Source organism: Tiliqua scincoides, chromosome 1 (genome assembly GCF_035046505.1).
Source record: "Tiliqua scincoides isolate rTilSci1 chromosome 1, rTilSci1.hap2, whole genome shotgun sequence".
NCBI lineage: Eukaryota > Metazoa > Chordata > Lepidosauria > Squamata > Scincidae > Tiliqua > Tiliqua scincoides.
In genome coordinates this window covers 80,217,474-80,239,797 of record NC_089821.1, presented here as the reverse complement: position 1 = coordinate 80,239,797, position 22,324 = coordinate 80,217,474, and the positions used below count along the sequence as shown (strand labels likewise).

Below are 22,324 nucleotides of genomic sequence, written 5' to 3'. Positions count from 1 at the left end.
AATCTGCACCAGCTATTTTGCTGGCACAGAGTTAAGAGACTCTGTATTGAGCCAGAAGGCCCGACACGGAGTTCTGGATCCGGCAGAGCTCTGCTGGTCCTACCCCACTTCCTCCCACCAGGGCTTCCTCAGGCCTCCCAATGCCTTATAAGGCATCAAAACGTCACTTCCGGTTTCTCTGTGAAACTGAAAGTTGTGTTTTTTCACCTTCTGAGGCTGTGGATGTACCTTCGTGACCTCTGCTGAGCTCAGAAGCCACTCTGGAGGCGAGTGGAGCTCTCCCCTTGCCTCCAGAAGGGGCGTACTCACAGGGCTCCCCGTGGTATAATCCACAGATATGGGATCTGTGAATATCCACAGATATGGGATCTGTGATCCCCCCCCCCCGTGTAATCCTGGATGTATGAACCTTTGAGGGACTCATCTGGAGTTTCCAGAGCCTGCTGCATTTTGTCTGTTGACTGCTTATACGAGGGAGAAATATTATCTAGTTATTTATTTTGTTAAGAATATTTATGTACAAGAGAATGTATATGTTTGAGGGGGCACCTGTTTTTATGTGTTTTTCACTATTTGCAGATAAACCTGATCCCCCAGCAGGAACGCCTTGTGCATCAGACATAAGGAGTTCTTCTCTCACTATCTCATGGTATGGCTCCTCGTATGATGGTGGAAGTGCAGTGCAATCCTACACTGTGGAAATCTGGAACACAGTGGACAACAAATGGACAGATCTCACTACTTGCCGTAGCACTTCTTACAATGTCCAGGACTTGCTGACTGACAGGGAATACAAATTCCGGGTGCGAGCTGCTAACGTATATGGGATAAGCGAGCCAAGTCATGAGTCCGAGCTAGTGAAAGTAGGAGAGAAGCAAGAAAGTAAGTCCCTGCAATGTTCAGACTATGATTAAATGTTTGGGTTTCCAAACTGTCAGGTTTTAAGTATACGTGATCTCTTTGCTTTATAATCTGATGACTGGCCTACACTTATGAACCTAAGACCAGACCAGACCAAAACAGAGGCATGCTGGATCAGATCAAAACTCTGTCTAGTCCAGAACCCCGTTTCCCAAGTAGCCAACCAGATGCCCCAGGAAAGCCCATAAGCAGGGGATAAATGCAAAAGCCCCTTTCTCATTATTGCTTCCCTGCAACTGGTATTCACACTGCCTCTGAACTAGGACTTTTGCATGAAATGTTCGGATGCAGTGAGTGAGTGTGAATGAATGGTTTTTAACCGTTTAACCATTTTTAATGGCTTTTAGTGAGCTTCAGTGCATTGGAAAGATGTCTGATGGAATAACAATCTCTGCCTAGCAGTGGTGTCACTAGGATTTGTGTCACCTGGTGCAGGAGGCCAGTGCATTATCCCCATGATGGACTCCCTCCCATGTACTGGGTGGGGCAATACCCCTGGTGGTAGGCATGGTGATACACCATTGCTCCACCTCTGCTGGTTTTTTGGCTATAACATTTGATAGAATAGAGATATTTAAAAGTGGTTTCTTTTGTTTCATTCTTCATGTAATTACATATCAAATGATATTTAACAAAATGGCATTATTTGAAAATACCAAGATTTTAAAAATTTTGGCTAGCAGTGGTGTCACCGCCCTCTGTGCGAGTCACCCAGTGTGTTCCGCACCCCCCAGCAATTCCACTGCTGCCTAGAATTTGTCAATGCTAATTGAATCCCAGTTGTTGTCTGTCTGCTTTTAGTATGGTGGCACAGTAGAAAAATGCTGGCATCACCTAGTGTTTAAGAGCATCAGCTGTGAACTTGAAGCTTTCAAATCTTTACTTGACCATGAACCAAACAAGATAGTCTTCCAGCACAATCCTCACCCCTTGTGTCAATGCTTTCCAGCACTGGCATAGCGGTGCCAGTGGGACATGTGCTGCATCCTGCAGTTGGGTGTCACTCACGGAGGCCTCCTCAAAGTAAGGGAATGTTTGTTCCCTTACCTCAGAGCTGCATTGCCCTTATGGCAGTGCTGGAAAACACTTACATATGGGGTTAGGGTTGTGCCCTTTGGCTCTTCTCTTACCTTATCGTGTTGCAATCTTCACATCAACCCTGTAGGATAGGTCAATGTTAAGAATAGTTCTATATTGCATTTCAACCAGAAGTTCACAAATTGGTTTATAGAGAAAATAAAGTATCCCTATATTGCATCAGGGGAACAAATTCCTCGCCTGAGGCCACCTGGTGACTTCATGACATTGGAGAGATTCAGATAGGAATTTCCTGGTTCACAATTTCATTTCATTTATCTAATATACTACAACAACCACTTTAATTTGGTGTCCAATAAATGAAAAATATTCATTAATCTGATCTTGGATTGCGTGTTGACTAAGTTTATGGACTGTAGAAGATGTAGCAGATCAGGAACTTCAGATTTGTGCCCTGCAGTTGCCTATACAGAGACCTGACGTAAAACAGCTGTGGTTAATTGAAGCCCATGAGGTAGAAAAGTAGGAATCTTACAGCGCAATCTTATCCTTTGTCTCCACCCTGCTGTAGTATGGAGGCATGCCAGAACAGGTGGCCCTGTATGCTATAGTGGACCGCTGCTTGGGAGAGGCAAGTGAAAATATTTTCCTTTACCCCTCCATAAGCCCCTTGATTGCCTATGGGCCTCCAGCCCAGCATAGCATCTTTTCTAATTTTTTTAAAATTTGGTTTGTAAGCAGTTTTGAACATTTTTTGTTGACAAGCAGTGTATAAATACACATCATGCCTTATTATCCACTGGGGTTCCCCTAGTATCAGTGGTGAGTCAAGTGGTGAGTCAGTGGATGCCAAATCTGTGGATACTGAGGTCCCATCTGTATTCTAATATTGTCTTCCTTAAGATCATTCAGGGAAATTGAATTTTTCCAGAACCGGATACACTCGTCCTTTTTGACAAAATTGACCTCTTCTTTTAATTAGCACATTGTATGCTGTTTGGTTTTGCAATCTAAAATGAAGTTGCTCAAAGGTCAACAAGGGCATCTACTTATTGTTGTCTACGGTATGAATTGTGATGAATGAAACAACTCTTTCTTCCATTCTTGTGCCATTTTATTGTTTTTTCATGTTAATGAATCAGACTTAAACATGTTTACGCTGGAGTAAGTGCAGCATAATTTTTACTTCCTTGCAGGCATGCTTAGGATCGCCTCTGAAAGCATTTAAAACCAATGAAAAAATAAATACAACAGACTGAGCAGTTTCTGTTATGAACCTTTGTAATGCAGAACCTCTCATCTAAGTAAAAGTGGTGAATTGTAGCAAAGTTTACCCTTCCCTCCAGACATCAATTTCTTCCATTTCAATTTTGGAGTGAATATATTTTAATGAGGCCTGTACATTCATTCACCTTTTCCAGCAGCAGAGCCATCCACCAGTACTGGAACACTCATACAGCCCTTGGATTTCTGGCAACAGGACTACTTCTTAGCCATTTAACAGATAGCAATGGGTTGTCTTTGCTGTTTTAACAGACCTTCCTATCCCATCCCCACTCTTTCTAGTAGGTTTTTTTGCAATTGATTTCCCCACCACAGAAGTATGGTAGTGTGAAGAAGGGAATGCTTATCTCCTGTACTGGTTTCTCTCCATGTACATCCTTCCTTCAAACCCCTCCCCATTATGTGTGGGAGAAAGCATAATGCTGTGGATGTGATACTTGAGAGAAATAGTTCTTCAGCTGGAAACACTCTAAAAATGAACCAGCCCTTTTCAGTCATTTAGTGCAGGTCTATTGAATGAGTTTGTGGAGAGTCAGCAACATCTCAGCAGCCGTTTACATACCCTGTGTGCATGCCTTGGAGTATCTGAAGAAAGTCCCTGCAGATGTTCTAATAAATGCACATAGATTATGGGTAGAAATAATACCCTGTACATCCCACTACCCTGTACGTTTGTTATCCCTGAACTGAATATCTGAAAAGGGCACCCAAAGAGCACCAGCATAGAATTAATCACTCATGGAATGAACGACTGAAAGAGACATGGAGTCCTACATAAAATGCTATATAAATAAAGTTGGCTTAACTTTTCCTGCCTATTTTTGACCAATTTGCAAAGATAATGCTAAAACATCATAAACCATATCCTAGGAAGAACTTACCTGTACATTCCAAGTGAGGAATAAATGGGCCTTGTGAACCTCTTGCTATTGGTGTATTGTGTTTTTCTTAACAATCTGGTGTAGCATTGAATAGTCTAGCCTTGGAAAATGAGAATAAGTTGCTTCACCCTCATTTCCCTTGCCCAGTGTTCTTGCATCCAGCCCATGGGGAACGAATTGTGTGTTCCGATTCCCTCTTCCTTTTTTGAAAGCACATTCTATACACAGTGCTTTGTAGGTTTAATTGCCTCCATTGTAACCACAAAAGAAGTTTATAATATCTTTCAGTGAAACAAAGACAAAATAACACTGTAGTAGTTCAGGGTTATTTGGTATGAATTACTGCAGCTTCTGCATTCAGTGGAATTCTCCAGTGGAATTGCCAATTGAGGATTCCACTGGTGAGGCAGCACAATGAAGACTGAAATGCTTCTCTCTCATACAGGCTGAAAATAAGTAGCTACTTTCTTCCTTTAGAAGGAATACAGTAACAAGAGCAATGGCAGCTGGATAGCCTTGCATTATGGATGGCACTTTTCCTAGGCTGCAATGCCACCTCTCTAGCATTGGAGGAAGAACGCCTTGGGCACTTACTGACTTTTACACCTCTCATATTCTGTAGGAGTGTGCACTAAAGGAAATACATTTAGAATAAGTTTGAATAGTCAACCTGCTCTTTGTCCTATATACACTGCTCCAGCAGTTGTGTAGCTTGGCCCCAGCAGCTTTGGGATGACTGCACATAACTATTTTGATTTATTATAAACTGTGGTGTGAATGAGTATGTAAGAAATCATTTGGGCATATAAAATATTTCTTGAAGAAGAGGTTAGACAAGGTGGAGGAAACATTCATGCTATCAAACCCCCCCCCCCCCGAGTGATTTTCTTTGTGGTTCTGCTGCGCAGCTGCCATCTTACAGCTGGTCTGTTTCTTATGGCCAGCACCTAGGAACATCTACAAATAGCATTATGGGGTGGCTGTTTATTAGGGTACTAGTAAATGAATCCACCCCCTGTATTGGAATTGCGGAAGACCTGGCGAAGAAGTAGATGTGGTGTCAGCAGTGGCCCCTTTAAGGGTAAGGCCTGGGCATCCAGCAGAGTGTGCTGCACAGCTGCAGCCACTTGAAGGCAATAGGGCCCTCAGGTATATAAGGAGCACCTGAGGCAGGAAGGGTTTGTGGGTTGTAGAAGGAGTGCAGGTTGGAGAGGAAACTGACTGACTTGGCTTACTGACCTTGGAATCTGACCTTGGACTGTGACTTGGCTTATTGACTTTGGACTTTGCCTTGGATACTCTGACTGACTTTGTAACTAATGGACTGACTAATGGACTACTTGAACAGGCTATGGAGAGCTGAGGTGTGCTGCTATACTGGGAAGGACTGCTGCCTTAGGAACTGGGTCCCTGCAGTTTAAACAGGCAAGCTACCCTGGTGGTGGAGTCCAGAAGTGCTGCTGTCTACAGAACTGGGGCCATTGTAGGGGAACGAAAGGGGAGCTAATTAGCTTAGAGTGGCCATAAGTTCTCTAAGTGAGGCTTGGAGTAGGAATCTGGCAGAACACCCCCTTTGGGCAGAGAGTTGCCAGGTCACTATCTGCTACCACAAATGCCTGATGGTGGCATTGAAACAGTAATGAAAGCTACTCAATAGCTACAGTGTGAAGCAGCTGCCATGTGGAAAGCTGCCTCTACATGGCCATTTCGAGCAGGGCAGGATTTGGTGAATATTGCCAAATGTTTAATGCACTGGTGAAATAGTTTGATGGGACAGGGTGTCTCTTGTTGTAAAAGTATGATGGTACCTTTATAGGGCGTCAAATGCAGCATTGCATGAGTTGATCACCTGCAACGTAAAAATAGTGGCTAGGGCAAATTGCTCTCAAAGCTTTGTGCTAATGAGCAGAAGGGAATAAGCACTGCAAAAATTAAAGGGCATGTGCGGCTCACTGAGTTTATCTGGTTACATTGTCACAGAATTCCCTGGAGAGGAGAAACTTGCACATGGGAGGGAATCACCGCATATAGTCACCTATAGGTCAAAAAATTCATGCCTGAGATCCTGGGTCGACTTATACCCAGGTCAATGCAGTGGATGAAGCAGGATCCTCTGGGAGTTTCTGGGAAGCTTCTGGAAGCTCCGCAGCTGTCTGATGAAGTGGGGGGGGGGCCTGGAAATGGGCTGAGAAGCAGGAAGCAGGTGGAGAAAAAGGAGAATTTTCACCAGTAATTACAGTATTCAGAGGCAGCAATTTTAGCCTCTTCTCCAGACAGGAAGAGAAGTGAAGGCACTTCCGGGAGTTGTATGAGGCTGCTGCTATGGAATGCAGCACATACTCCCACAAAGCCTCCCCACAATTCCCAGAAACCCCTTTGTCTCCCTTCCAGTTTGGAGAAGAAGGGAAATGCCTCCTTCTTTTGCTGCTGCCTCTGAACATTCCTGGCAAGTCATTTGCAAAGAATTTCACCCCCTCCCCAAGTTTAGGGGTCTGGTTTTTAAAAGCCCAGGATATGATCCTCATTTCCATCTGAAACAAGGTCCCAGGCTGCAATGCACCAGTACTTAAGAATAACACCCATGGAAAGCACTGGGTCTGCTTCTGACTCAATAGGATTGCAGCAGTGCGCAGCTCAGTCCTTGTTGCTCGTCTTGAAACTCATAGATACCTCTTTGATTATAGGCCCTAAAGAAGAAGAAGCAGAAGGATCTGATGATGGTAAGACATTTGCAACTTCACCATATTGTATTTGTAGCATGTGAAGTTCTTAATTTGATGTGTGTTCCTATCACTTTCTAGAAGAGAAAGAAACAGAAATTGACTACCGGACAGTGACAGTCAATACAGAACAAAAAGTTTCAGAATTCTACAACGTTGAAGAAAGACTGGGATCGTAAGTGCATCAAAATGTTTCTCCCCTTTAGTTTATAGATGTTGGAATGCTGCATGTTTGACTAAATGATGAACCAACTACATCAAACCCAGCCCAAATAAATGTGCTTGAGGGGAATTGATGAGAAATTGAGTTAGTAAAATACTTTGAAATTTCCAATGCTGCTCTTGTTTCAGCTTGCCAGCTAGGAAAAAGAAATGCTTTTGTTTTTAAACCCCCCCCCCCCCCCGGTTGTGAATAGAATAAATATTCTGCAGATTTGCATTAGAGCTTAGAACTCCTTTACAGATTACTCCCCTGCTCTGTCATTCTTCAACTCCCTTTAAAAGCTGTGGTGCTTGCCCCGATTTTGTTTGAGGAGAGGTTTATATTCTCACTATTGTGTTCTCCATCACCTTCTGGTCCCTGTGTCATTGGGTGGGGCATCTAGTCAAATGGCTTTATCCAATCTCAACCTCTCATAACTAGCAAATCCCCTAGATTCATTCTATAGTACTCACTCTATCACACTAAAAAGATATTTCTCCCTGTATCTGGCTGTTCCAGTAGCCACATACTGCACATGGGCTCCTTCCCTTCTTTAAGGGGTTCCAAGATGGGTATTGGAAATGCCAAAGATGAGGACAAGAACAACTCAAGACCTATAAATATATAATACCAATTCTTTTTGTGCTGTGCCACCTGACAGTGACACTTAAGCACTGAGCAATTTCACAGCTTTATTATATCCCTTGAAGATAATGAGATTAGACCTTCCACCTTGTGTGTATGAGAGAATCCTGGCTGGCAGTGATTGTAATCCCTAAAGAGCACTAACCATAGCAGTTCTTCTCTGTCAAGGTCAATTGTCAACTGCCTGTTCTTGATTCTGTATGTGCAGCTTGCCTGCCAAAGTAATTGCTGAGGTTATAGGATCATGAACTACAGAGTTTTGTTTCCACACATAAACTTTTGTCATGTTGTTTCTCATAAGCTTTCTCCATCAAATGTGACTTGCATTCCTTTTCGGAGATTCAGCTTTTTATCAAAGCAGTACCACTTAAGGCACGATTCTATGCTGGGGCAGCTCCAGCAACCCATGTGCTCCCCTGGCAACAAGTGTGCCATAAGGCATGTTGCAGTGGCTGGGAGGGGGGAGGTGCTGGCGGAGAGGCTGATGCCAGTCGGCATTAGGGCTCTGAACTGCTCAGGTGACCGGCGGCATCCACAGACAGTGAGTATTCTGCGAAGCAGTGGGGAGGGGCAAACCTGGGTGGGGGAGAGTGGCAGGGGGCGATTCAGGTTAGGGAGGCTGCCACAAAATCTTATGCCCCCTCTTGTACCTGAAAGCCCTACACAGGCTGCTCTAATCTGCACCAATGATTGAGCTGGTGCAGATCCAAGTAGACCCAAAGGGAATGTGGGGGCACAACATGGGGTAAGGGAAATGACGTTTTTCAGAGACCTCCAGCTGGTTCATTGGCCCTGCAGGTTACAGTGGCAGCCTTCTCAGTGCTGCTGTACTGTGGCACCAACAGCCAACATAGGATTGAGCTGCCCATCAGCCAGATTGTGTCTCATTCAGGTACATACATGTAAACAGTAATAGGGTGAACCAAACCTCCATCAGGAGCAGCTTTTGTTCAATATGTAGCATGTGTAACTTGTACTATTCAAGTGCACATATTGCTGAATATGTTCAGGCTCAAACCCTGCTGTTCATATAAGTTTGACTTTTATAATGACGATCACCTGGTTGTCGCCGGTGAAATTCTAGGGGCAATGAGTATAATTAGCTGCTTTTTAATGTAATTTTTATTACATATTTGAACCCCACTCTGAATTTTGAAGGCTTCTGCCAACTCTATTGTGTGCAGATAAGTTTTCCACAGATGCAAACCACGGTTTTTAACAGAATCGGCTTCCTTATCGTGAATTTTGCTTAATGCTTTGAGTTCTGTGGAATAAGGTATCTTATCAGCCTCAGGGATGGCTAACATCATTAGTCCAGAATGTTCATAATCCAGAATTAGTCCAGATTAGTTCATAATCCAGAATATGAAAAAGTATGTTCTGCTGTTACATTATCAATCTTGAGTTTTATGCTGAACCCAAAACTCTGACATAATTACATGGACATTTTTCTGCATTTTGCAGAGGGAAATTTGGACAAGTCTTCCGACTTGTCGAAAAGAAAACTGGAAAAGTTTGGGCAGGAAAATTTTTTAAAGCTTACTCAGCTAAGGATAAAGAAAACATAAGGCAAGAGATCAGCATTATGAATTGCCTTCATCACCGAAAACTCGTCCAATGTGTAGATGCTTTTGAAGAGAAAGCTAACGTTGTCATGGTCTTAGAACTGTAAGTACAAGCCTGATTGCAGTAAAACTAGCAAAATCTTCCCATGTCCCATTACTGCTGATTGCTTATATATCTTAAGGTTGCAGTAGAATAGTCAGATTCTGTGGATCTTGCATTGTATGCCATTTGTTCCCACTGTTCACATACAGCTGTGTGAGTGTGAGTGTGTCTCTATCTACATACAAATTGAGGACAACAACTTTATATGATTAAGGGCGCAATCCTAACCCCTTATGTCTGTATTTTCCAGTACTGGCATAGCGGTGCCAGTGGGACGTGTGCTGCATTCTGCACTTGGGTGTCACTCACAGAGGCCTCCTCAAAGTAAGGGAATGTTTGTTCCCTAACCTCAGAGCTGCATTGCCCTTAAGTCAGTGCAGGAAAGCACTGACATAAGGGGTTAAGACTGCGCCCTAAGTGGACTCTGGCAGCCATCTTGAAGAGATCCTCCAACTTTATATGATTAAGAGCCCAATCCTGTGGTCCATGCCGCGCCTCCGCGGTGTGGACCACAAATGTGCCATAAGGCACGTTTGCAGGGCTTACTGCCGGGCTCCTGCCAGAGCTGGCTTAGCTCCGGCTGGCGCTGAGCCAGTGCGCAGCAGGTGCCCTCATTCCACGACTCGACGGTCTCTGTGACCGCCGGGCTGCGGAACGAGAAATGGGAGCATAGCCGGGCGCGTGGGTGGTGTTCCAGGGAGGGGGGAGGCATGGTTGAGGGTGTGGGGGGCAGTTACTGGAGGCGGGGGAGAGGCGGGTCCACAGAGCCAAGCTCCGCAGGATCCAGGGCACTCGGGCAGGGCTGCTCGCCCTACTTGAGTGCCTTCGCTTTAGCGGCGACCAAACAGTCACCGCTGAAGTGAGTAGTTCCATTGCAGGACTGCTTCCCTTACTCGTGGGAAGGGGACGAACGTCCCCTTCTCCCGAGGAGCCTCCCGCGGTAGTGCAGGAGGCGCTGGATCTGGCGGGAGTCCTCCATGGGGCTGCCGGGCCCCGCAGCTTCAGGCAGCTCAGGATTGGGCTGTCCATGGACTCTAGTCCACAAAAGTTTATGCCTCTTTAAAAGTGTTAGTCTTTAAGCCTAATGACTGTTTTTTGTGTTCTGCAAGTGTAGGCTCACACGCAGCTATCCCTCTGGAAGTAAATATTCAAGGTTTTTACAGGTGGCTGGAAAGTTTTTTTCCCACATTGATCACTAATGTTGTGTGTTTTTAAATTGTTGATAATCTTTATCTGCCAAGATGAATCATGCATTAAATATGCTGTATGTCAAAATTTGACTATTCGACAGTGTTGTGACAGGGGAAAGAAATAATGAGACAAGTTTCTGGAAGCACACACATATGCTCTCAACAGAAATACTACTCGAGTGTGTCGAAGCAAAATTCATATTAGAGAAAAGTGGGTTTACTCTGGAAGAGCTCCTCTTTCTTGCTATCTTATCCCTGAAGCTAATCAACAAATCATTCTACCAAAACTGAAAGTGGTAAATAACTGTGTAAGGTTGAGACATCACATAGATACCGTTGCGCAATAAAGAGGTTCCTATTTGTAGCAATATGTTAAATAGTGGTTAAGTATCAAACTATATAGCCATTACTATATTTTTATGAAACCTTGTTTTAATCTTGAGAAAGGTTTAAGAACACAAAGTCAAAACATTTCTTGGTACAGAGCCGTGTTGCCATAGACCTACGGTTCCCAAACTGTGCATCACGCCACTCTGGGGAGTTGCGAGGCACTTACTGGGGTGTTGTGAGATACCTGGCAGGGAGATTGTGCCCCGCCGCTCCAAACAGTGGTTGGAGGCTTGGCATACTGGGAAAGGCTCCAGTGCACAAAAACCGTGCTCTGGGAAAAGCCCTCCTGCTTGTCCTGGTCCCCTTACTACTGTTTAGAGCTCCAATGCAGGTCTCTGAACCTGGAAGTAACTGACGATAATGTCACCAGTCACTTCGGGCAGCCGCATGCTGCATTCACAGCGTGGGGGGCATCGCAAGTCCCAGGAGATTAGAAACTGCTGCAGTAGACTACAGGTCATTTCTCGATATCCAGTGAGGTTCTGTTCCGGAACTCCTAGTGAATAAAAAAATCTGTGGATAAAAACAGTGGAAAAATAGATTTAAAGACCCCAGTTTCTTCTCCATTGCTCCTCATGGAATAAGGTCTTGCCTTGACATCTGCAGGGGTTTGATTCTGGGACTCCCTGCTGATATCATAAAATGTGTTAAATAAAAGCAGTTAAAAAAATAAAGTGCATCTCTTCACAACTGTGGTTTAAAAACAGTTTTTCTTACTGTTGTAGAGAGGCAGTCAGCAATTAGAAATGCAAATTAGAAAAGCCCCTGCCTTTGCCTGGCTCAGCTGAAGAATGGATTGATCGCTTCCATGACTGTCTCTCTACAACAGTAAGAAAAGCAATTGTTAAACTGTGATTTTAAAGGGATGCATTTTTCCCCTTCTCCAGGGATCAGCACATTCCTTCTCATTTGCAGTGGCCATTTGCATTGAGTCAAATCTGTATATAAAAAATTCGTGTATAACAAGGTTAGACCTGTATAACAAAAAATACGATGGGGTAGGTGATGCCTTCATTGGAAGAGTGTGCAAGTTTTCACTCTCTTTTTTTAACAATAATTTTTCTGCATTCTGTTGGGAGGTCAGGCATAAGTAACAGACTTTTTTGAAAACCAACTTTGTAAAACCATGTACAAGCACAGGTGTGCACAATAGGTGTGCCATAAAAACAGAGGTTCTAGGTTTTTACAACCCAAGTACACACTTCTAGTTTTGGCATCTATTTTTCACAAAGATGCTTGAAGATGTTTTGCTTTAACTGGTTTGTGTGCCAGTACAACAGTGAGGGATTTGTCCCCTGCTTATAACATGGTATCTTCCTTTTCACCTAGGTTTTAAAATCGTAGAGTTAGAAGGTACCTACAAGATTAATTCCAACCCCTGCCAATGCAGGCTGACCTCAGCTACAACATTCCCAATAGATGGCTATCTATTGGCTATCTATCTGCTTAAAGGCCTCCAATGATGGGAGAGTCTTTTGAGGCAGATTTTTCATACTGTGCGCTGGCTTTTCTCCTCCCTACTGGCTTTTCTCATCCTTAATTTCCTCTGTCCCAGTTTGTGATTTTTTTTTATATATTGAATTAAAAAAAATAAAATAAAATCTTAGCACTGAAGATTCAGTTCGTGAGAAGTCAGAGAACTGCGTATGCTTTACCTCTTCATCTGTTGTCTAACTGAAATTATCTTGCTTTGCATAAAGAATTTCATAGAGGCTGAGATCACTAAGCTACATTTCAGAATAACCTTTTCATCTGTTGTGGATGTTGGTTATTGTCTGAAATGAGCATGAGTGCAAGTATGCACATTTTATATAATTTAATTTGTGTCCTTGTTTAATATAGTTGGAGTTTTGCAAAATATTTTGCTGAAGAATAGCTAAATAATGATTTGGGGAAAAGTGGGATCTCTCACATCATGCTATCTCTTCAGATAAGGATCAGGTGAATACAATCACTGGGGACAATGGACAAGAGTTGAATGAAGAGGCAGAGGAATGTGTGTGTATTAAGGCACTGCATTGGTTCCTCCTGAATAATTATCATTTGGCTATACAATGACTGTAACAAACATTTGTTTACTAATGAAAATACATTTTGAAATTCTCTCTTGATCCTTGTTTTAGTGTATCTGGAGGGGAACTGTTTGAGAGAATCATTGATGAGGACTTTGAACTAACGGAGAGGGAGTGTATTAAATACATGAAGCAGATCTCAGAAGGTGTACAGTACATTCATAAGCAAGGAATCGTTCATTTGGATTTGAAACCAGAAAACATTATGTGTGTTAACAAAACTGGTACAAGTATCAAGCTGATTGATTTTGGACTTGCACGAAGACTAGGTAACAAATCTGTTCGAATTGGGTTTTCTAAATAGGTATTTCAACCTATGTACAGTCTTTCAACTTCAATACATTCTTAACTGCTAATGCAACATGATTCTTTTCTTCTACCCTCCATTTTATCTTTGCAACAATAAGAGTTGCCTTAAGATTTTAGATAAATAGGGCTTATATGCTGATCAACCTAATAAATTTTGACTTTGACTTTTGAATAGGAGTTGCTAGGCTAGGCTGAAAGATGATGCAAGATGGACAAGGTCTGCATTTGAGCTTTATGGTTCAGTGGAGATTTGAACCTGGGTCTCTGCAGTCCTGGTCCAACATACTGGCTGCTATAGTTCTGCTGACTTTCTGTAGAGGTTATGGACTTTTGAGCTTCACATGTTAAAAATGGAAACTGCTAGACCTAATCCTTTCAGGCAGTCTGTCCTCTTTCGTTTCATAAGAATAATAAGAGAACAATGAGTTTTACTCTTCAACTTCTAAATCTTTATTTTGCCTTTTCATTGTGTTTAAAAACAAACTAGTACAGCTAAGCTTCCAAGCTTTTACGTCATTTAAATTGGTTAAGACCAGTGATACTTTTGAGGTCAATTTCTGCAGGTAATTAGTTGTCCCATTGCCAAAGATGTAGCCTGGTATTTTTCCTGACCTTTTTTGGTATGTTTAGACCTCTCATGTGGGGACTAGGGCTTTTTCCTTGTCTGACTGAAACATTTTTTTTCTTATTTTTCAGAAATTGATTTGCTCTGCATAATGCACAGGGCCAGTTTTTTTTTAACTTGGCAGTTCTGCCATATGCAAATTTAATGAAACTTCTGGCTTTGCCTGTATTGCAATCTAATTTACATAACATAACTAAGTCCTGGACTGAAAAATGGAACACACTTATCCTCCTAATGAAACAGAGCAATCACTCAAGCTTTGTTTCACAATTCACCAGATTTTAAAATAAAACTGGAATCATTTTGGGTGTGAAGGCCAGATGACCAATTTTAGATAGTGTGGCCTTTCCTTTGTCCATACACATGTATGCATCTCACCAGTGTAGGCTGGTATTTGAAGAATATGTACATATGTGCATGCATACATATGTTATTTCCAAACCACAAATCTCCCCCCCTCCGGACATCTGTGATTGGAAATAATTCTTTATAGTTGGAGGCTTGGATTTTAGTCCTAGTAACTGCTAAAATTATTTTTCTCCTGTTGCCTTAAAATCGCCTCCCCTCCATTGAGACGTAGCATAGTGAAGGGATAAGCAGATACTGAGTGATGTGGACTATGGATGTTCAAATCCCTGCTTGACTTTGTGTCTACCTGGACAAGTTACAGTTTTTCAGCCTAACTTCTGAGCATCTTGGAAATGGATGAGTACTTTATCAGAATCCACTTGTTTGAAGCTGTACAGGGCAAGTTCAGTTCCACCTGGAATGGAAGATATGGTGGTGGGTGTTGCACATTTGTTTTCCATGCTATGTGCTCAGTGTTTGCCTTCTTTATTTTTCACAGAAAGTGCAGGTTCTCTGAAAGTTCTCTTTGGGACACCAGAATTTGTGGCTCCAGAAGTTATCAACTATGAGCCTATTGGGTATGCAACTGATATGTGGAGCATAGGAGTCATCTGCTACATTTTGTAAGTGCTTTTGCTGAGATAAATCTTCAGCATCTTTCAAGTGCTAATGATGCAAAATAAATTAATTGTACATACACTTAATTTGAAGCCCAGAATCTGTACTGCAATAGTTCTAGGTGTTTTCCAGTTGGGGCTATTTGATTCTTATATTTTCCCCCACTCACCGCTGTTCTTTTTTCAAATCTGTTTTTTATTTGAAACTTCCTGTGATATGTAAACACACTTACTTAGATCATGGACCTATTGGCAGATAAATACTTCCTATTTATGAATCGGAGGACATTTATTTATGCCCTTATTTAAGTGATAGTACCCAGGAATTGGTGTAACATTTAAGGAAGCAAAATTATGTTGGCCTGTGTTATCTTAGAGCAGGGATGTCCAAAGTTTTTGGCAGGAGGGCCACATCATCTCTCTGACACTGTCGGGGGCCGGGGAAAAAAAGAGTTAATTTGCATTTAAAATTTGAATACATTTACATGAGTATACATAAATGAATATATTAAAGATGAACTTATATGAATGAATGACGGTCTTGCAATAGCTCAAGGCCTATAAAAGGCCTTGTACAAAGCAAGGCTGGCCTTTCCTTTGCTGCTACTACTGTAGCATAGATGTGAAACAGCAAGCAGTGGAGGAAGCCCTCATCCCACAGCTCACGCAAGAGGTTAAACAGTCACCCTCACGCTGAAAGCAGTTGCGTCAGGCCAGTGCGGGCTCCAACAAATCTCTGGAGGGCCAGAGGCTCATTGGAGACTGGGATCTCCCTGAGGGCCACATGTGGCCCCAGGGCCGGGGTTTGGGCACCACTGTCTTAAAGGAATTATTAACAAGTTCAATACAGGTGTACCCCAGTATCTGCAGATCAAACATCCACAGTTTCAGTTATCCACAGTTCCATGGATACCAGAACCACACTTTAGAAAGGAAGAGAAAGTAAAGAAAGAAGCTAAAAATATCTCTGCCTGCCCTTGCTCAGCAAAACCACTGTGCCTAGAAGGCTCCAGGCAGTCTTCCAAGTTGCCTTCAGCCTCTTCCTAGTTGCACAAGGCTCTTCACCCAATGTCACTCCAGAATGCAGTGGCTCTCAGGATGTGTAGAAGGGCTGGTACATAATTCCAAGTATGGGCATTGTGAAGCAATTCTTATATACAAAGAATATTCAAGGGTGATTGGACAAGTAAATGTCTCTGATTTAAAAAAAAAAAATCCCAAGCTGAGTACAGTTCTTCATATACGTGCATTAGTTTTTGTGCATCTTTGTGTTTTGCTCTTTGTGGGGTGGGTGTAGGAGAGCGAAAGGAATATTTTTGACTTGAGCCAATGGAAAAGAATTTGTTCTGGCCATTCCTACAGTGTAGTCCTTATGAATGCTGGGTTCTGCAGGCTAGACATAGTAGACATAGGGCCCAATCCTATGCTCGGTGGCACGGCTCCGTGCTGCCAAGCATTGTTGCAAACGTGCCGTAAGGCACATTTGCCAGTGTCACTACCGGGCTCCCGCCGGTGCTAGCCCAGCACTGGCCAGTGCTGGGTTAGTGCGGGGCAGTCACCCAGCTTCAGCAGCTCGGCAGACTCCCGGACTGCCAAGCTGCAGAACGGTGGGCGGGGGTGGGGAGGAGGTGTTCTGGGGAGGGGGGAGGCCGGCAGGGGGCAGAGAGAGGGCGGGGAGGAGGCATGACAGGGAGGTGTGACGCGGGGAGGGGGCGGGCTGGAGGCGTGCCTGGGGAGGGATGGGAGGCGGGTTCGTGGAGCTCTGCTTCGCAGGATCCAGGGCACTTGTGTAGGACTCTGTGCCCTACATGAGTGCCTTTACCAAAGGTCAGCAGTAAAGTGAGTAGCCCCATTGCGGGGCTGCTTACCTTACTCGGGGGAAGGGGACAAAAGTCCCCTTCTCCCGAAGTGCCTCCTGTGGTAGCCCAGGAGGCGCAGGATCCGGCGGCAGCCCCTCTTGGTGCTGCCGAGCCTGGGCGCCCCGGGCAGCTCAGGATTGGGCTGATAGTCCGCTTTTGGTGATCACTGATTACAGATCTAGAGTGTGGAGCTTACCTCCAAATAGCTCAGCCTGCTTAGTCTTTTGCAGGTCTGTACACATCACTGAGTGCCAGAGTTCCAACACATGCAGTACTCTTTGCTTGCTGCTGTGAGTGCAGAACGTTCTCGGGGAAGAGGTGTCTACTGTATATTTCCCTGGACTCTTCTCCTCCCCCCCACCTGGTTTCGTGCTACAGTTCCAAATAGGAAACACAAGATTATGTCCTCTCATTATGCTGTCTAACAGGTTCTGAACATCACCAGCTAGTGTTGATAAGAAAGACAGTTAGTGATTGCGCATACCAGGCTTTCTTCTCCACATATTTGTATCTTGATGGTAAACAAGCTTACCTAGATTTCACCCAAGCATTGTTGAAAGGGAAAATCAACTTTGTTCTTGTCTATAAAAATGGAAGCTGAAAGAGTTGTCTGAACTATTTAGAGTTGCTTGCCAGGAAGATGCCTGGTTTAAGTAGCTGGAAAAATCTTTCCAGTAAACAATTCAGCATTAGCCTGAATAGGAACTGCATATCTTCAGTTCCAGATTACTTTCTTCTTAACAAATATAGCTCATCTTTGTCACTGTGACTGTTGTGTTGCATAAAAGAAATTGTTTCCATAATTTGTCAAAATATTGGTCCATTATTACTTTACATGGCTATTAAAAAAACAACTAGTGATAAAAATGGAGACACTGAATGGGATAAACTTCATTGTGTTGGTTGTCTCCCTTCCTGCACTCCCTGTTCCTCCTCTCAACTTAAAAAAAGTAATTGTGAAACATTGATTTCCCTAGAATTACTTTAAAGTCAAATCATCAAATCCACATGAGATAGGATAGTTATTGGAGCTTTAGGTTCATAGAAAGCTCGAGACTTCTTTGATTATACATTTCTGACATGGAACTGGAATTTTAAGTTGCTGTTTTACCATTAGTACTTGTACAATGCCAGTGCAACTTATTTCAATAGCAGTGACTTGAGGCGAGACTTCTGGATTCATAACTTCCAACTGAGATACCAAGTCACCTAAATAAGAGGTATTTTGGTTAGTTTGGTAGCCTTCAAGTACGGAGCTTCAAAACTTTTTTTGAGAATGTACATTTTTATACACTCTCCTGTTTTTGAAAAATTGTCTAAACTGATTATATATAAACATCGTTGCATCATTATATGCATACATGTCAAGCACACATCTTCAGTCAACAGCACTCTGATGTTATTGATTCAGATTCCTCTTGACCATATATAACTTAGGGTGCTTATGAGTCAAGTCCATCAAGAATTATAGAAAGGATATTTTGTAAGTTTAAGAAAGTTACATCTGTTGCCCAAATTATATTTATTGCTTTTATTAAAACTCCTTATGACCTGCAGTAGGCAGTTAAATTTAGAATTTTCCCAAAGATTTCTGGACCATGGGGCTTGTTTGCCCTTTCTAGTACCTCACACACTATCCTGGCTGTGACTAAGGGACTTGGAACTGCATCATAATACTTATTCAGTATGCTATCAGGATCATAGTTTAACATAATGTAATTAGTCAGTTGACATGTACAAAGAGACATTATATAAATAACTATCTTTTGATAGATATTAATATCTAAGCTCTAATGTAGTTCCACCACAGAAACATTGACTTGTATTAGGCATAAATTTGCAGTATTTTCAGAAAAATTATACGAGAAATATGCCATTGTGTGGCTGTTTTCAACATTTTTATTTTGCTGAAAGCCTGATGAAAGCAAAGGTACTTACTTACACTTTAATAGTTCACCCCAATTTTGAGCTGCATGTTCTTACTTGACAACTTCAGCCTAAGTTGGTGCTGCTTCAGATGTACTCTGGTGGTAGTATTCAGAGCCCTTGGCTGAATACTGAATACAGGTAGTATTCAGAGCCTGATAGCATTACAGCCTAATCTTTCTGGGGGGATCTGATCTGAAGTTATTTACCTTATAACTTACTCTTTCTGTGTGTTATTCCCCTCCTGTAAAAAGATGGTATGCTTTACAAATGTGTGTGCAGTTAGCAAGTGCACGAACTGTAGCTGTCCTCTAGTGGCAATGACTGGGAACAAAATAGTTTATAACTTTAACAGGAGTTGCATACTGATGGCCCCTAGTGTGGTGAACACAACACACAGATGACTCTTAGCAAGCAAACTGCATAGGCAAGCAGACAAAGTCAGAAATTCCTTCAGGCATACAGGGCTAGCAAAGAAAATTGGCATCACAGCTTTGAGAGGAGAAAGGTGCTTTGAAGAACATTGGAAATAGGACTGTATCCTTTTCTGAGAATCTAAATGTATTTAAATATCTGAACCAGACTCACAATGATCAGAACTGCTGCCTGCCAAGAGAGATCTGAACCACTGCCTACTATTAAATATCTGAACCACTGCCTACAAAGAGAGGGCTGAACATTGGAATGGTTGATATTTGACTGAAATATTGCTTCATACTCAGTCTGCACTCCAGAGTCTCTTTTAAAATGCTGGGCTTCAGCCCTTAAGAAGTTAGAGTAGATGAAAGTATCCCTGAGCAGGTCAAAAGTTCCTTCATCACAAATGTTATACTGGTAAATTTTGAAGACCACCCATTAAGACTAAAGGTTTTTTTTTTAAATATAAAGTTCTAAGGCCTGAGAGTAAGCAGTTGAAAACAATGGGAATGACTTCTGTGTAAACCTATAGAGGAACATACTATTAATGTATTCTTATTTTGCTTCATTTAAAGGTGTCACTCATTTTATTCCAAACTTTTGGAGTAAGTTGGAGTTTAAAATAAATGCATAAAAATTGAAAAAAGGAACTTAAATATAAAAGCTTATTGGAGAGCATAGTCTGTAACTCAAAAGTAAGTCACACTGGGAGTAAGACACATATTCCCAGATAAATTTTCATAGGACTGAAGCGTTAATGTTACATGAAACTTTCCCAGGCAGCCTTTGGTCTGGTCTTTCCCAGGTGAGCCTTTCACAGTTCACAGGCTGTCCAATAATATATGCCCCTAGGTAAACTTCTCAGTTTGCCTCCTGCTGAGCTTGATGGCTCTTCTTGGGGCCTGTGAAAAATGAATGGTGACATATGAAATAGAAGTCTTGGTGCTCCATTCCCCTTCAACAATACACAATTCTTTACAGCATTGATTCTAAAACTTTTAGCACCAGAACCTACTTTTTAGAATAACCATCTGCCCAAGACCTACAGGAAGTGATGTCATTAACCTGGAAGTGATGTCATGACTGGAAGTGACATAATCAAGTGGAAAGTGTTATCCTGAGAATGCAGCAAGGACTAAAATTGTGCCGTTTTCCTTAGATTGGTGGGCTATAAATAAATTGATAATTATAAATACAGGTCAAACCTCTTTATTCACAGGTGTTTCGTTCCCAAACTCCCGCTGATAAAAAAAATTCAGTTAAGCAAAACTGGAAATGACATTTTTCCAGCCATGACAGAAACCTACTGTAAAAATGTCCCTACAACTTTTTAAAACAAGAAATACATGTGTGTGTGGGAAGGGAAGTTTGGGCTTCTGCCTCCTCACGTTCTGGGGGTCAAGGGAAGCTCTGCAGGCAGCTTGCTGGCCCTTCATCTTGTGGGTGAGGAGGAACCGGAGCCAGATGAAGCCTCATTGCCTCCATGTTCTTAAGGGACCGGAGCGAGCCCCAAGGCATCAGGCAGGCGAGGAGACTGGAGGTCTCAGCCAGTTCGCTTGCAGAAGTGCCCCTGGATGTCTCTTTAAACTTTGCTTCCAGTGGAGGCTGCTTGTGAGGAGGGGGCGGACCCGTGAGGGGTGCAGAGTGGCAGCGGCGGCAACAGCAGGAGCAGCAGCAAGAGTGAGGGGGAAGGGGACCTCAGGACTTTAAGAAAGCGCAGCCTGGGGTGTGTGAGTGTGTGTATGTGAGAGAGAGAGACCAGCAGGAACCACGAGGTGCGGCAGCTCCTTCCATGGGGCAGTTTTCACAACGGAGGGGGAGAGCTAAACGATTTGGAAATAGCTTTGCTGAGCACCAGGAGACTGCCCACCAGCTTACCGTGCGAGGTAAGGGAAGCCCCCCCCACACTCTAATTTCTTGTTGACAAACAGTTAAAAATACATTTTTAGCAGCTCCACGTGGGTGGCCATCCGCGTTGAGTCAAATATGCGGATGAAAAATCTGCTGATAATTAGGCTCAACCTGTAATCCAATTTAAAATAAAACAAATAATTAAATAAAGGGAGATGAGATGGGGAAGCCTGCCCTGTTCCACAAAGTAAATTCTCTCTGTAGCATGCCTGCAATAACCTCACCCCCCCCCCCAAAAAAAAAATCCATAAGATTTTCAGGTCTGCCCAGTTCAATTTAAGTTTATAAGAAATTGAACTGGACAGGGCTGAAAATCTTATGGTGTTTTGTTTTGGGGAGAGGGAGGTTAAGGTTATTGCAGGCAGGTTACAGAGAGAATTTAGGCCAGTTCAGTGTGATTTGGGACAAAATCAATTTTAAACGGAACATTTGGGGAGAGGAGGCTGGAATGAAATTCAAAGCTTCCCTCTAAACAACATTAAAACCCCAGAGTGGTGAGTAGAAGAAATGAAGCTCCACTATTGGGGGGGGGGGAAGAGGGAGAAGAGTCTAGAAAAGACAACAACACTTTCTAATAAAGCAGTGTTTCCCAAACCTTTTTAGCACTGGAACCACTTTTTTAAAATTACACACCATCAAGACCTACCTAGCTTTAGAAGACTAAAAAAGAACCAGCTCCAGCCTCTTTTTACAATACAGTACTATAGATGGAGGGGGGCTGCCTTCTGGAGCACTTGTGGAGCTCCACATTCATCCGATTGTGACTGTTGGTAGCCTTCCACTCTGCTTTTGCCTGACCTTCCACATGAGTCAAGGCACTTTGCTTACTTGTAAGTAAACATGAACGTATAGCTTAGTTTGGCTTTCCACAGGGCTTGATGCATTCATTAGCTTGGAGGGAGGAACTTTCTTCTCGAGTGTTTTTGGGGGGCTGAGTTCATCAGATTAGGACCGTTCTGGTGACATTGGATTCCTCTCAGCCTACCCTTTGCAATGGAACAAAGCATGTTCATCTACTCATGAGTAAACACGCGGTGTGACCCAATTTCACTTTCCATAGGGCTTGGTGCATTTTGCTCCTCTGCTATCTGTTTGTCAGTTGTAGCTTCATGACCCACCAACAATCAGGTCACTACCCACAGTCAGCTCTACAGAGTAATTCCCCAAACTCAAGGATTGGGAGAGATGCTTCCAAATAAAGAGATGGCATTTGTAGATATTTTTGAGCCCCAGCAGCTATTTTCTCTGGAGCACTGTTCCATGAATGTGACCTTAGATATAGGCCTGTCATTATACTAGGA

At 42.9% G+C, this 22,324-nt stretch overlaps 1 protein-coding gene across 1 annotated transcript in view; it reads left to right on the top strand.

Moving 5' to 3' along the window:
* Positions 1 to 22,324, top strand: part of MYLK (myosin light chain kinase) — a 246,000-nt gene that overhangs the window by 211,758 nt on the left and 11,918 nt on the right. Inside the window, exons 24-29 of the mRNA XM_066621393.1 lie at positions 580 to 882; positions 6,809 to 6,844; positions 6,926 to 7,019; positions 9,156 to 9,359; positions 13,063 to 13,280; positions 14,793 to 14,916. Of these exons, the coding sequence (XP_066477490.1) occupies positions 580 to 882; positions 6,809 to 6,844; positions 6,926 to 7,019; positions 9,156 to 9,359; positions 13,063 to 13,280; positions 14,793 to 14,916 (979 nt within the window). The remainder of the gene's footprint in view (positions 1 to 579; positions 883 to 6,808; positions 6,845 to 6,925; positions 7,020 to 9,155; positions 9,360 to 13,062; positions 13,281 to 14,792; positions 14,917 to 22,324) is intronic.